Source organism: Malaclemys terrapin, chromosome 2 (genome assembly GCF_027887155.1).
Source record: "Malaclemys terrapin pileata isolate rMalTer1 chromosome 2, rMalTer1.hap1, whole genome shotgun sequence".
Lineage (NCBI taxonomy): Eukaryota > Metazoa > Chordata > Testudines > Emydidae > Malaclemys > Malaclemys terrapin.
The window spans coordinates 29,171,071-29,187,319 of record NC_071506.1 but is presented as its reverse complement, the minus strand read 5'-3'; the positions used below and the strand labels follow the sequence as shown (position 1 = coordinate 29,187,319).

General features: G+C 43.7%; 1 protein-coding gene across 4 annotated transcripts in view; it reads right to left on the bottom strand.

Moving 5' to 3' along the window:
* CSMD3 (CUB and Sushi multiple domains 3) overlaps window positions 1-16,249 on the bottom strand; it is a 1,152,075-nt gene that overhangs the window by 408,110 nt on the left and 727,716 nt on the right. For all 4 annotated transcript variants that reach the window (XM_054020295.1, XM_054020294.1, XM_054020296.1 and 1 more), the window contains one exon: window positions 15,492-15,680. In XM_054020295.1, the coding sequence (XP_053876270.1) occupies window positions 15,492-15,680 (189 nt within the window). The remainder of the gene's footprint in view (window positions 1-15,491; window positions 15,681-16,249) is intronic.

The following is a 16,249-nucleotide window of genomic DNA, read 5'->3' as shown; positions in this document are numbered from 1 at the left end:
AGGAAGAAAGGAGAGCTGCAGAACATGGACTCTGGACTTCAGAAAAGCAGACTTTGACTCCGTCAGAGAACTGATGGGCAGGATCCCCTGGGAAGCTAATAAGAGGGGGAAATGAGTCCAGGAGAGCTGGCTGTATTTTAAAGAAGCCTTATTAAGGGCGCAGGAACAAACCATTCAGATGTGCAGAAAGAAGAGCAAATATAGCAGGCAACCAACTTGGCTTAACAGAGAAATCTTCTGTGAGCTTAAACACAAAAAGGAAGCTTACAAGAAGTGGAAACTTGGACAGATGACTAGGGAGGAGTATAAAAATTTTGCTCAAGCATGCAGGAGTGTAATCAGGAAGACCAAAGCACAATTGGAGTTGCAGCTAGCAAGGGATGTGAAGGGTAACAAGAAGGGTTTCTACAGGTATGTTAGCAACAAGAAGAAGGTCAGGGAAAGTGTGGGACCCTTACCAAATGGGGAAGACAACCTCGTGACAGATGATGTGGACAAAGCTGAAGTACTCAATACTTTTTTTGCCTCTGTCTTCACAGACAAGGTCAGCTCCCAGACTGCTGCACTGGACAGCACAGTATGGGGAGGAGGTGAGCAGTCCTCAGTGGTGAAAGAACAAGTTAAGGTTAGAAAAGCTGGACATGCACAAGTCCATGGGTCTGGATCTAATGCATCCGAGGGTGCTGAGGGAGTTGGCTGATGTGATTGCAGAGCCATTGGCCATTATCTTTCAAAACTTGTGGTCATCGGGGAGGTCCCGGATGACTGGAAAAAGGCTAATGTAGTGCCCATCTTTTAAAAAGGGAAGAAGGAGAATCCAGGGAACTACAGACCGGTCAGCCTCAACTCAGTCCCCAGAAAAATCATGGAGCAGGTCCTCAACAAATCCATTTTGAAGCACTTGGAGGAGAGGAAGGTGATCAGGAACAGTCAAGATGGATTATGCTCCAATACATCTGTTAGTCTTAAAGGTGCCACAGGACTCTCTGTTGCTTTTTAAAGGTAACAGTGTTGATGTAATATACTTAGACTTCCAAAAGGTGTACTTTATTTTGTACTTTATGTTATTTTGATTGAAAAATAAGATTGATATCAAACTAACATGGTACACATTAAATGGATTAAAAGCGGTTATGATATGTCTTCAAATACAATCTCTGGAACAATTTACCAAGGATTCTGATGGATTTTCCATCATTGGCAATTTTTAAATCAAGACTGGATGTTGGCTTTGCGAACAGGGGCTGCTAACAGGGAGTTTCGCAAGGGAGTTTGGAAGGGGAGCAGGAAGGGGGCGAGGGTCCCTTGCCGGTTCCATCTGTTTTCTCTTGATTCCCCTTAATACCTATAAAGCAACTACATTCTAACTGTTTGCTTAAACAACCCTTTCAGCTGACAGGGGGCTGCAGACGGGAGTTTGACAGAGGGAGGCTTACGATGGTTAGGAAGACCCGCAACACCTGTGCCAGCACTGCTACTGTCTCCTCCACCTGTGCCTGTAGCCAGACAGAGTGCCTAAGCATGGATGCCTCTACCCAGATCCTGGTGTGGTTTTGCAAAGACTGTAACTTGCAATTTCCACTTACGGATATCCAGGCTGGGGGGACCATCCAATGTGAAAGGTGCCTGCTGGTGGAATCTCTCAGGCAGCAGGTGAGAGAGCTACAGGAGGAGGTGGCTAGGTTGAGGAGCATCCGTATCCACGAGCAATTCCTCGACAGTGTCCATGTGGAGACAGCTGAGGTAGCTGTCCCAGTACACAGGACTGCTGATACACCACTGGTGGAGGAGGAGATGGCTCAGGGTGGACGCTGGCAGCTGGTTACTTCTGGCAGCAGGCAGTGCTCCACCCTTGCTCCGAACCCTCCTGCCGTGGTTATAGGTAACCGTTATGCTCTTCTTGATACAGGAAAGAAGGAATCACTCCCTACAGTAAAGGAGGAGAAGCCTCGTACCCCTAAGGCTGGAGAGTCTGCTGCCACCACTGCGAATAGGAAACGTAGGGTAGTGGTGGTCGGAGACTCTCTGCTGAGGGGGACGGAGGCGCCCATCTGTCGCCCTGACATTTCATCTCGAGAGGTATGCTGCCTGCCGGGGGCCCGTATCCGAGACGTTACGGAGGCATTGTCGAGGATTATCCGGCCCTCTGACTACTACCCCATGCTACTCATCCATGTGGGCACAAATGATACTGCGCGGTGTGACACTGAGCGGATCAAGAGTGACTACAGGGCTCTGGGAGCACGGGTGAAGGAGTTTGGAGCACAGGTGGTATTCTCTTCAATTCTTCCTGTTAAAGGTAGGGGCCCGGGCAGAGACAGATGCATCATGGAGGTGAATGCCTGGCTGCGAAGATGGTGTCGCCAGGAGGGCTTTGGCTTCCTAGACCACGGGATGCTATTCGAGGAAGGACTGCTAGGCAGAGATGGCGTTCACCTTTCGAGGAGAGGGAAGACCCTATTCGGACACAGACTGGCTAACCTAGTGAGGAGGGCTTTAAACTAGGTTCGACGGGGACAGGTGAGCAAAGCCCACAGGTAAGTGGGGAACATGGAGACCGGGGAAATGAGTCGGAAACAAGAGGGAGTGTGGGCTATATTGGCAGAGAGAAAGGAGAGTCAGGAAAAAACTGGGAGGAAAGATCAAACCAGTATTTTAGATGCCTATATACAAATGCGAGAAGTATGGGGAATAAGCAGGAAGAACTGGAAGTGCTAATAAATAAATACAACTATGACATTGTTGGCATCACTGAAACTTGGTGGGATAATACACATGATTGGAATGTTGGTGTGGATGGGTACAGCTTGCTCAGGAAGGATAGACAGGGGAAAAAGGGAGGAGGTGTTGCCTTATATATTAAAAATGTACACACTTGGACAGAGGTAGAGATGGACATAGGAGACGGAAGTGTTGAGAGTCTCTGGGTTAGGCTTAAAGGGGCAAAAAACAAGGGAGATGTCATGCTAGGCGTCTACTACAGGCCACCTAACCAGGTGGAAGAGGTGGATGAGGCTTTTTTCAAGCAACTAACAAAATCATCCAAAGCCCAAGACTTGGTGGTGATGGGGGACTTCAACTATCCGGATATATGTTGGGAAAATAACACAGCGGGGAACAGACTATCCAACAAATTCTTGGACTGCATTGGAGACAACTTTTTATTTCAGAAGGTTGAAAAAGCTACTAGGGGGGAAGCTGTTCTAGACTTGATTTTAACAAATAGGGAGGAACTCGTTGAGAATGTGAAAGTAGAAGGCAGCCTGGGTGAAAGTGATCATGAAATCATAGACTTTGCAATTCTAAAGAAGGGTAGAAGGGAGAACAGCAAAATAGAGACAATGGATTTCAGGAAGGCAGATTTTGGGAAGCTCAGAGAGCTGATAGGTAAGGTCCCATGGGAATCAAGACTGAGGGGAAAAACAACTGAGGAGAGTTGGCAGTTTTTCAAAGGGACACTATTAAGGGCCCAAAAGCAAGCTATTCCGCTGGTTAGGAAAGATAGAAAATGTGGCAAAAGACCACCTTGGCTTAACCACGAGATCTTGCACGATCTAAAAAATAAAAAGGAGTCATATAAAAAATGGAAACTAGGACAGATTACAAAGGATGAATATAGGCAAACAACACAGGAATGCAGGGGCAAGATTAGAAAGGCAAAGGCACAAAATGAGCTCAAACTAGCTACGGGAATAAAAGGAAACAAGAAGACTTTTTATCAATACATTAGAAGCAAGAGGAAGACCAAAGACAGGGTAGGCCCACTGCTTAGTGAAGAGGGAGAAACAGTAACAGGAAACTTGGAAATGGCAGAGATGCTTAATGACTTCTTTGTTTCGGTCTTCACCGAGAAGTCTGAAGGAATGCCTAACATAGTGAATGCTAATGGGAAGGGGGTAGGTTTAGCGGATAAAATAAAAAAAGAACAAGTTAAAAATCACTTAGAAAAGTTAGATGCCTGCAAGTCACCCGGGCCTGATGAAATGCATCCTAGAATACTCAAGGAGCTAATAGAGGAGGTATCTGAGCCTCTAGCTATTATCTTTGGAAAGTCATGGGAGACGGGAGAGATTCCAGAAGACTGGAAAAGGGCAAATATAGTGCCCATCTATAAAAAGGGAACTAAAAACAACCCAGGTAACTACAGACCAGTTAGTTTAACTTCTGTGCCAGGGAAGATAATGGAGCAAGTAATTAAGGAAATCATCTGCCAACACTTGGAAGGTGGTAAGGTGATAGGGAATAGCCAGCATGGATTTGTGAAGAACAAATCATGTCAAACCAATCTGATAGCTTTCTTTGATAGGATAACGAGCCTTGTGGATAAGGGTGAAGCGGTGGATGTGGTATACCTAGACTTTAGTAAGGCATTTGATACGGTCTCGCATGATATTCTTATCGATAAACTAGGCAAATACAAATTAGATGGGGCTACTATAAGGTGGGTGCATAACTGGCTGGATAATCGTACTCAGAGAGTTGTTATTAATGGTTCCCAATCCTGCTGGAAAGGCGTAACGAGTGGGGTACCGCAGGGGTCTGTTTTGGGACCGGCTCTGTTCAATATCTTCATCAACGACTTAGATATTGGCATAGAAAGTACGCTTATTAAGTTTGCGGATGATACCAAACTGGGAGGGATTGCAACTACTTTGGAGGACAGGGTCATAATTCAAAATGATCTGGACAAATTGGAGAAATGGTCTGAGTTAAACAGGATGAAGTTTAACAAAGACAAATGCAAAGTGCTCCACTTAGGAAGGAAAAATCAATTTCACACATACAGAATGGGAAAAGACTGTCTAGGAAGGAGTACGGCAGAAAGGGATCTAGGGGTTATAGTGGACCACAAGCTAAATATGAGTCAACAGTGTGATGCTGTTGCAAAAAAAGCAAACATGATTCTGGGATGCATTAACAGGTGTGTTGTGAGCAAGACACGAGAAGTCATTCTTCCGCTCTACTCTGCTCTGGTTAGGCCTCAGCTGGAGTATTGTGTCCAGTTCTGGGCGCCGCATTTTAAAAAAGATGTGGAGAAACTGGAAAGGGTCCAAAGAAGAGCAACAAGAATGATTAAAGGTCTTGAGAACATGACCTATGAAGGAAGGCTGAAAGAATTGGGTTTGTTTAGTTTGGAAAAGAGAAGACTGAGAGGGGACATGATAGCAGTTTTCAGGTATATAAAAGGGTGTCATAAGGAGGAGGGAGAGAACTTGTTCACCTTAGCCTCTAAGGATAGAACCAGAAACAATGGGTTTAAACTGCAGCAAGGGAGGTCTAGATTGGACATTAGGAAAAAGTTCCTAACTGTCAGGGTGGTTAAACACTGGAACAAATTGCCTAGGGAGGTTGTGGAATCTCCGTCTCTGGAGATATTTAAGGGTAGGTTAGATAAATGTCTACTAGGGATGGTCTAGGCAGTATTTGGTCCTGCCATGCGGGCAGGGGACTGGACTCGATGACCTCTCGAGGTCCCTTCCAGTCCTAGAATCTATGAATCTATGAATCTATGAATCTATGAATCTTTTTAAAAAGATCTGTTCTAGAAATAATTTTGGAAAAGTTCTGTGGTCTGTGTTATACAGGAGTTCAGACTAGATGATCAAGTTCTGTGGTCTGTGTTATACAGGAGTTCAGACTAGATGGTCACAATGGTTCCTTGTGGCCTTGGAATCTGTGAACTTTCACTCTCCTTATTTTTTTTTTTCAAAAACGGCAAGAGATTTTTATGTTAACTGAGAGTTAAAAAGCACTTTTGCTAATTGTGAATTATCTTTTTCCCTGTGGGAAACATCAGGCAACGAGTATTGCCATTATCACTGGAAGTTGTAAAGGGAAACCATGACTCGCCAATTTATTTGAGTTCTTTGTGTGGGTCAACAAACATGTGGACAAGGATGAGACAGTGGATATACTGTACTTGTATGTTCAGAAAGCCTTTGACAAGGTCCTTCACCAAAGGCTCTTTAGCAAAGTAAGAAGTCATGGGACAAGATGGAAGGTCCTCTCATGGATCACTAACTGGTTAAAAGACAAGAAACAAAAGGTAGGGACAAATAGTCACTTTTCAGAATGGAGAGAGGTAAACAACGGTGTCTCTCAGGGATCTGTACTGGGGCCAGTGCTATTAAACATATTCATAAATGATCTGGAAAAAGGGGTAAACAGGCAGGTGGCAAATTCTGCAGACAATACAAAATTACTCAAGATCGTTAAGTCCGAGCACATTGTGAGGATTTACAAAGGGATCTCACTAGATTGGGCAACAAAATGGCAGATGAAATTCCATGTTGATAAATGCAAATTAATGCACACTGGAGAACATAATCCCAACTAGAGATACAAAATACTGAGATCTAAATTAGCTGTTACCACTCAAGAAATAAATTTTGGAGGCATTGTGGATAGTTCTCTGAAAACATCTGCTCAATGTGCAGTGGCAGTCAAAAAAGCTAACAGAATGTTAGAAACCATTAAGAAAGGGATAGATAATAAGACAGTAAATATCATAATGCCACTATATAAATCCATGGTATGCCCACACCTTGAATACTGTGTGCAGTTCTGATCACCCCATCTCAAAAAATATATTATAATTGGAAAAGGTAGGGCAACAAAAATGATTAAGGGTATGGAACAGCTTCAAAATGAGAAGAGATTAAAAAGACTTGGATATGACTAAAGGGTGATATAACAGAGGTCTATACAATCATGAATGGTATGGAGAACATGAATTAGGTTTTGTGATTTACTCCTTCATATAACACAAGAACAAAGGGTCACCCAATGAAATAAACCCGCAGACGGTTTAAAACAAACAAAAGAAAGTACTTCTTCACACAAGGCATAGTCAACCTGTGGAACTCATTGCCAAGGGATATTGTGAAGGCAAAAATTATACTTGCGTTCCAAAAAAAAAAATTAGATACGTTCATGGAAGATAGGTCCATCAATGGTTATTAGCCAAAATGATCAGGGATGAAACCCCATGCTTTGGTCATCACCAGCTTCTGACTGCCAGAGTCTGGGTGTGGACAACAGGGGATGGATCACTTGAAAATTGCCCTGTTCTATTCATTCCCTCTGAATAACCTGGCATTAGCCACTGTCAGAAGACAGGGTACTGGGCTAGATGGACCATTGGATTTGACCCAATATGGCTGTTCTTATGAGATCTAAATGTCTGGAGTCTTCCTGACATCATATTATAACTCTTGATGAGCTCTTACTCACAACTGATACTTCCAATAGCTAATAAGGAAGATGGCCGCTACAGTGGTGTAAAGGAACAAAAGAACAGGTATTGCCAGATAGGATCAACTTGAGGTCCAACTGGTTCAGTATTCTGTCTCCAACAGTGGATAGGAACCAGATATTTCAGAGGAAGGTATAAGAACCCCACAGTATGTCAGGAACCCCACAGTATGTCACAGTATATACTTCAGAGGAAGGTATAAGAACCCCACAGTATGTCACTGCTTTAATTTCAAAGTGATTTAAATTACCAATTTTAATCATGATTAAATCAGCAAGCAGGAAAACTTGATTTAAATTATCAATTTTAATCTTGCTTTGTGTTTGTACTTTTTAGTTATCCTCCTAAAGAAAGGGTGATTCTCATTGATTTGTACAATTTGGTACCTCTTTTTACTAATGAGGATACACTACATCAGGGATCAGCAACCTTCGGCACGCGGCCCATCAGGGAAATACGCTGGAGGGCCGGGATGGTTTGTTTACCTGCAGCGTCTGCAGGTTCGGCCAATTGCAGCTCCCACTGGCCGCGGTTCACCGTTCCAGGCCAATGGGGGCTGCGGGAAGCAGTGGCCAGCACATCCCTCATGACCTCTCTTATTCATCTTCCACCTCTCTTCGTGTGAGAGCTCTTCTTTGTCCTTGATCATTCTCATCACCCTTCTCTGAACTCGTTCTGGTTCAGCAGTTTCCATTTGGAGATGGAGTGAGCAGTACTTCATATTTTATTCCAGATGAGTGCACACATCATGACTACCTATCTTCTTCGTAGCCTCTTGTGATGAACCTTATCAGAGGCTTTTTGGAAGTCTAAATAAAAATATCACTGATTCTCCTTTATCCACTACTTTACTGATACATTCAAGTAACTCTAAGATGTGATTTTCCATTGCAAAGTCTGGAACAGTGGGGAATTCCCCCGGCGTAAGAGTTTCCCTTACTCATGTTAAGCTGGTGGACTAGCACTATACCACCAGGCTGCACTTCCTTGGCTGGGTTGCTTAAAGGGTTCAGCTTGGTGGCAGAGCCATTGTTTATCTCATAGAATCATATAAATGTGTAATTCCCATTGCTGAGTACTGCCTATTCTAACTTCTGGATATAGTATTTCTTCAGTTTACTCACTTACCTGTCAACAAAAGAACGGATCCCAGATGTTAAAAAGTAGAGAACTTTTAAAGTATGCATACAGTAGGGTACAGTTTTACAGATATTAATGGCCCATGAAATCATTTCAAGTGCCCAAAGGAAGAAGATAGAGAATATGTAAAATAATACAAACAAAGCAGATTAGACCAGGGTTATTTATCTATCTCGGCTGCAGTTTCCAAAAAGCTTAATTTATATGCCAAATCCTACTGAATTTCAGTTGGACTTCTTTGAAAATGTAAGTCCTTAGGTTTTGAAGAATTGCACCTTGAAAAGCTGGGCAGGGTTTGCTCTTTGGCAATCACATGCTTAAAATTAGAGTTTTTATTAAACAGACATTCTCATATTAAAGGAAACTAACCCTTACCTGTCTAAATAATTAAACTTTAGTTTATTAATAAAAAAGTTATAATGTAATTTTGTCAATTTTGCATATTTGCTTTTTACATTTTTAACTGCTTGAACACCAAAACCAGTTTATTTTCTTATTTGTTTATGGGCAAGAAGAGGCAGAGAGAAGGCATATACTCACCATTGACTTTATGTTCCTTTCACCCCCCAACCTTGCTCTGTTTGCACAGTTTATACTGTTGCACTTTCAGGTTTTTTTGCATTGTTGCTTTAATTAAGGGTTTGCTTATAGTTGGTTATTGTAGATTGTTTAGTTAAATTTATTTTAATTATTTTTCCCCACTGGTTCAATTAAATTTTATTGGTTTTGTTATTGTTATTTCATAATCAAACCCATTTACAATCCATCCATTATGAGTCATTATTGTATTTAAATCAGAAAATAATTTAAACAATACTGAGATAATGTATAGCGTTTCACAAAAATACGTAGGGAATATTCCATTTCCACCATCCATACACAATATACCAGTGCTCAAAATGTATTTATCCCAATACCCTTCTCCACCGACTAATAGCTGCATATGTTCAGACATGAGACTCAAAATACGAACAATACGCATCCCTAACAATATTTCCTAATTTTTTACTGTTTTTACTACAACTTGCTGGCTGCTCGAACTGCAAAGCACGTCTCTGAACATCAGCCTTCTACCCATTGTTAAGACTTTCTCTCTTGCTCTCAAACATTGTGCAGAACACAATATGCATTTATAATGGTGGGAACATTGTTGTTGTGTTTCTCCTGCTGCTTCCAGCCTATTTCATAAACAGCACCATCTACCTTTCAAATGGATCAGAGGCAGGCCCACAACACAATAAAGAGACTAACTTTCAGAAGTACTGAAGACCCCACTCTTTCGCCACTAATCTAAATAGAATTGAATTATGAAAGATTCTGATATGGAGGTCAACCAGTCCTTGGATCACCATGGAGAAATACTGCTTCCTGTTAATAAAATTCTGGGCCCTGATGTGTGTTTGTGTGTGGGGGAAGGGGTGATGATAGGCATATGGTTTCCATCAATTTCCCAATACAGTTTGGGAATCCTATGTGTGCAAAGCCATCAATAATTGCCTGAGCAGTACCTAGTTTTTCTGACCAGTGGGACAGCACCTTACCAATATCCGGGCAGGGACACAGGCAGCTGGGCTAATGGTTAGCAACCTAATTCTGGAGGATTGTGTTCAGGTTACCTGCAATCAGGCAGGAGCCAAATGAATTAGTCTGGACAGGGGGGGGTCAGACTCTAATCATGTGACCAGGAATCAGGCAGGTTAGAGTCTGAAATGCTGGGCGAGGCATCCAAGCAGCAGCCATGTAGAGGCAAGTTGTGAGGACAACTTCTTGTGCCTCTCTTTGGGTTTAATAGGAAGCCTTGAGCAGCCAGAGGTCCCGGTTTTCCTCCAGTCATGGCCAGGGGAAGTCTCCATGACGTTGCTTCAGATGTCATGGTCTCTCCATTTGACGGGTGAGTTGACTGAGCTGTTGGATCTGAGCAGGGAGGTGCCAATTTATTAGGAACCCTGAAGACCCAGGTTTGAGACCCACGGGGTTATGAGAATCTGTGGCATAGCAGACCTGCATAAAAATGACCCCCAAAATTGCTCTCTCCAGGCCAACTGATTGGTAACAGACTGGATGTATTCTGGGGTGGTCAAATGGCAGTGGTGACCTGCTTTTCCACAGGTATGGGGCACCACATATTGGTATGCTGTTACTGCAGCTCCAAGGTCAGTTCTGCACAGAGCTCAAAAAAGGTAGCCTCTCCCCACCCAGAAGTTTTCTTGCCATTGCTGGTCATCCCAGGTTTCAGAATGATCTTTTCCCAGCAAAAGAATGCTTGTTTCTCAGCCTATAAACAATGCTGAATGCTGCATCACTATCCAGGAACCAGTCCTCTAGCTCCAACAGCTGGGTGTCGTCCTCTTCCTCATTCTGCTGTCAACACTTCAGAGTGCTCTCCTGATGCTGGAGGAGCTGCAGCTGCTGCCATAGAACACTATCTTGCTCCCACATAACCTGCTCAGTGGTGCAAATAGCAAGTTCAATGCTGAATGTGTCCAGCTTTGACTGCTATAATATAGTCCAAGCAAGCACTACATATTTACACTTGTCACCATAGCATTGTGAAACATTCTGGATCCATGCTGGAATACACCAATTCAAAAATGGCGCAACCCTGCCCGCAAAGGAAATATGAGGCAGAGATAGCAGAATCGTGTTTGTTTTTTTTTTTTTTAAATTTTGAACTCATCTGGCTTCTCACAATTCCCAGAATACCTGCTGCTCAGCAGCAAAGCAAAGGATCACTGGATACATCCTGAGAACACTACACTCTCAGTTCACAGAAAACTGCCGTTGTGTGTTCACAGAGTACAATTTAAAATGGAACAGGCATTCCATACCCATGGAATTGGTGTGATTTGCATTCTGCGAATTACCTGACATGCATCAAAAGCTTCAGATTAACCCCTCCCATCACCACCTCCCATGTAGACACACCTTGCTGCTGTTTTGTGTCAGGATAGGAAAATTCCATAATATATGCAAATATTTTTTGTCAGCAACATGGGAGACTTGTATAGTTTTTGTCCACATTAGAACCAATTATACAGATAATATAATTAATGATACTAAGGTGAATATTCCAGTCCTAACTTCCCAGGTGTAATTTTTATGTAATTTTTAGCCTTTCCCTCCTTTCACTGGATAACTTATATTTTACAATATAGCACAAGTTCAGTAGATCTCTCTCTCTCTCTCTCTCACACATACACACACACACACACTTCTCTCAAGCACTGATATGAATTCCCCTTTCTCTCAGAAAAGAATAAAATATTATTTCCAATAACCAAGGTTTGAGGAACTAGAAGTTACAAAACAGGTGCAAATTCTAAACCCATATATCGGGCAAGAAAAAGAAGAATGAAGCACATGGGGAAAAAATTGGGTTTTAAATTTCTTCTTGAACCAGGGACATAATCTTGATAAAATGTGTCAGATCTGAATGCAAAAGGCACCAATGGGTCAGGAAGGTGGGTAGACAGGGAAGTTCAGAAGTACATCATCATAGCAAAACTAATTAAATGTCATTTAAAAAAACAAATGCCCTTTATGTGTTACTAATTATCAGAACTGACTGAATCACTTACAAGGACTAATCTATTTGATACATTTAATGTCTTCTGCTTGAGGAATGACCATGAGATAATAGATTTTTTTTTTTTTTTTTGGTAATTGATATTACCTCAGGGTGACTAACGCACATAAGATGATGAGAGTCATTCTGTGGAGGCTGTGAAACATCTCAACAGCAGTAACCAAAACCTAGGTTTCTAACTGGGATGATTGTGGTAAACAATGGGGAAAACCAAAGATTTACTTTTTAAAAAATCTTTTTAAAATTTATTTTCAATATAATGAAAGGAAACAATTTAAACACAACACTATCCATGGGAGGAGCAATCTGTGGGAGGAAATATTCATTAAAATAGACCCATTTTGTGTGGGAAGACTATTCCTTCATAAACACACGAAAAACAAAGGTTGATTAGAAAATAATTCACAGCTAATTTGCAGCACTCTCTCTCTCTCTCTCTCTCTCTCTCATTCATACACAAACACACTTTTATCCACCTCAGGAAATTTAAATTGCAGGGTTGTTGGTTTTTTTCCCCATCTGATCTATCTTTAAGCAAAAGCTGCTAATTTATTGTGCCTTTCAAGGTCTCTTAGGGTAGGTCTGGGTAGTCTTAGGCCTTGTCTACACTACAAAATTTTGTCAGCAAAAGCTGCCTTTTGCCAGCAAAACAGGAGAGGTGTACACACTAATAGGGTTACCATTCGTCCGGATTTACCCGGACATGTCCTCCTTTTTGTGTTAAAAATAGCGTCCGGGGGGGAATTTGTAAATCACTCAAAATGTCCGGGATTCCCCCCCAGGCAGAACGAAGTGCGGCTGGGAGGGCCGCAGGAAAGTCAGCCTCTCACCTGGGGCTCTGGCAGCCAGAGCCCTTCCCCCTGCAGTTTGCAGGGCTAGATTCCGGAGCAGCTGTAGAGCTCCTCCTCCCTCCCCTCCCCCCCCCCCCCCCGCATTCTGAGCTGGCCGGGCCGTTTGCATCGGCCTCGGCAGCCCCTCCTCCCCGGCAGCCCAGTGCCCCGCTCCCGCAGTACTGTGCAGGGGCAGGGACCGGGTTGTGTGTTGTGCTGGGGAGCACAGCCACGTGTCCGGCTCCGCACAGAGCCCAACACCATGTTCTGAGCAGCAGGGTAAGGGGACCAGGGGGCAGGAGAAGGGGCAGGGTTAGAGGTTCTGGAGGGGGCAGTCAAGAGACGGGGGGGGGGTTGGGAGTTCGGGGGGGGGCTTTTTGGCGGGGTGGAGAAGGTTTTGGGCAGTCAGGGTACAGGTAGGGGGTAGGGTCCTGGGGGGGTCTTAGGAGGGGGCAGTTAGGGGACAAGGAACAGGGAGGCTTAGGTAGGGGGGTGGGGTTCTGGAGGGCAGTTAGGAGCAGGGGTCCCAGGAGGGGGCAGTCAGGAGACAAGGAGCAGGGGGGTGGGGGGTTGGGAGTTCTGGGGGGGAGCTGTCAGGGGGCAGGGGTTGGGAGAGGGATCAGAGCAGTCAGGGGACAGGGAGCAGAGGGGTTTAGATGGGTTGGGAGTTCTGGGGGGGAGCTGTCAGGGAGTGGAGAGTGGTTGGATGGGGCGTGGGAGTCCCAGGGGTCTGTGTGGGGGTGGGGGTGTTGATAAGGGTTGGGGCAGTCAGGGGACAAGAGGCAGGGAGGCTTAGGTAGGGGGTGGAGTCCTGGGGGGTAGTTAGGGGCAGGGGTCCCAGGAGGGGGCAGTCAGGGGACAAGGAACGGGGGGAGGGTTGAGGGTTCTGAGGGGGGCGGGAAGTGGGAGGGGCAGGGGCGGGGCTAGGGCAGGGCTCCTCCCGTCCTCTTTTTTGCTTGCTGAAATATGGTAACCCTACACACTAAAAAACTACTTTTGGCAGCAAAAGTCTGTTGTTTTGCCGACAAAATAAAACCAAGTCAAGAGGGCATAAAGCTTTTTGTAGCAAAGCACACAGTGACACTTTGGTGCATTTAGACAAGAGTTTGTTTTGTCGACATAACTGGCTTCCACCAGTATCTGCTCTGCTCACTGTTTTGCTCTCTGCTGCCCTGCAGGCATGCGCCCCTCTGCTTTCAAAGCTCTGAGAAGTATCTGACAGATAAGCATGCTGCTCCATTTGGGGAACAAAGAGCAAATCATCAGCATGGAATTCTCCTGTTCTGCCCTGCATTAGGAACACAACAGCAGGCAGACTGCTGCTGGAGGGAGCAGGGCAGGGGAGGGAGGAGGAGGGGACTGCTGCTTTGACATCCCTCAGCACAGAGAGCTCACAGAGCTGATCAGTTTGCTGCTCCAGGCAGCTGAGGAGGCTGTGGGAGAACCATAAGCAGGCAGGCAGAGCGAGCTGTTTCAGGAGAGACTGCTGTGTGCAGCAGAGCCGGGCGCTGACATGTGGGCTCCCCTTGCCTCAGGATAGGTCGGCCAGCCTGCTGTATCTTCCACCCTAGACACACCACTCTCCTCTCCCTCTTCCCCCGCCCCCACTTCAGTTGAAAAAAACAACTGAAAATATACTAGGATGGCCCTGGAATGATGGTATTGAGAAACCTGCATCATGTGATGCTGTACCTGCCCCATGAGGCATTGCAAACCCTTCCCAAAGCACCCTGTGGCCAGCTGCACAGTGGGATAGCTACCACAGTGCACTGCTCTCTGTGTCGATGCAAGAGCTGTTAGTGTGGATGTACTCTCCTGACACAAGGAGCTAGCATGCACATGCAACAGCGGTTTTAATTAAAGGATTTTTATTAAAGCAGCATAACGTTTGCCAACAAAATTTTGTAGTGTGTAGACAATGCCTTAAATTCCACCTGAGAGACAAGGTGGGTGAGGTAATATATTGTGTTGGACCAACTTCTGTTGGTGAGAGAAATAAACTTTAGGCCTTACACAGAGCTCTTCTGCAAGCTTGAAAGCTTGTGTGTCTCACCAATAGAACCTGATCAAATAAAAGATATTACCACTCCCACCTTGTCTCTCTAATACCCTGGGACTGACATGGCTACAACAAAACTTAAATTACACCTGTCATACAAGAAGGATCTTTCCTTCCCATGCCCCCACACACATACTCAATGCTATTCACCCCACAGGGAAGGAATGAGCTAGAGGGATGGTCATTCATTTATTTATATTAATATAGCAATAGATACCCTAATGACAATTAACTCTACATCCCCCATATGGATGTCACCTAGAAGCTTAAATATTAATTTAAGTGCCTATTGTTTGGCATCCAAGTTGGAAAAATGTTGGCCTAAATTTGTATTCCTGTTTCTGAGCCTAATCCTAATCATCAGTATGGAAAAAAGGAGCATTATCTTCTAAACATGGAATTACTTAGAAAGTGTCTCCAAGAATTGTCTGTGCAGTTGGTATGCCAATTCAACTACAGACTTAGGGGGAAAAAGAGGAAATAAAACGGAAGAAACATGGAAAACGTAAAAAGTACTGTGAAAATTAAGAGGTGTGTTACCATGCTTATCCATGCTATATATCTGCAACTCCATGGACAATGACTACAAGTACAAGCAAATGAAAGCAGCTGACCACGTACCCACACACCTTGGCAGAGGTGCACTCCATACACGTCGGCCACCACCAAGACAGATAATCTCCAAAGCTCCTTCTAAACGGTATCCAGATGAACAAGAGAATGTCAGAGTATCACCGACTCCAAAGTTAAATCCTATTCGGTTACCAAATGGTGGAATCCCAGGATCCTCACAGGGTTCAAGATTATATTCTGGAAATAAACAAGCAAACAAAAAATCAGCTTCTATCTGGCAAGAACTGCAATTGTTTACTCTCTATCCACCCTTATTTTTGCCATACACACTATTATTTTGCACACATTTCCACCTGACCATCAATTTAGCCTTTAGAACCATACACAAAATCAATGCACATATAGTAAATAGGTGATTCAGCTGCAGTTTGAAAATTAGACTAATACATGTTTATAGCATTTGTAAGATGCCTAACACAACATGCATTACCATTCTTATAAAAGCCATAAATGTCTCAGACACATAAAACAAACTGTACATCATGATCAATTTGCTAAAGGACTTATTTGGAATATCAGTACTTGAAATTAGGCTTGCTCCATTTTTTTCCCACCCACAGTAACATACCTTACAGTTTATTCTCTTTTTTACTTCTTAAAATGTGTACTACAAATGCCTCAACAGAGATATAAGGATTTAATTTCTTACGGTACAACAGAAGCAATTGTGTTATTTTACAAAACAGTATTCATTCAGACCAGTTTTGGACCTCTCTCTTTTCACAAAAAGTTGAATTTTCTTCACT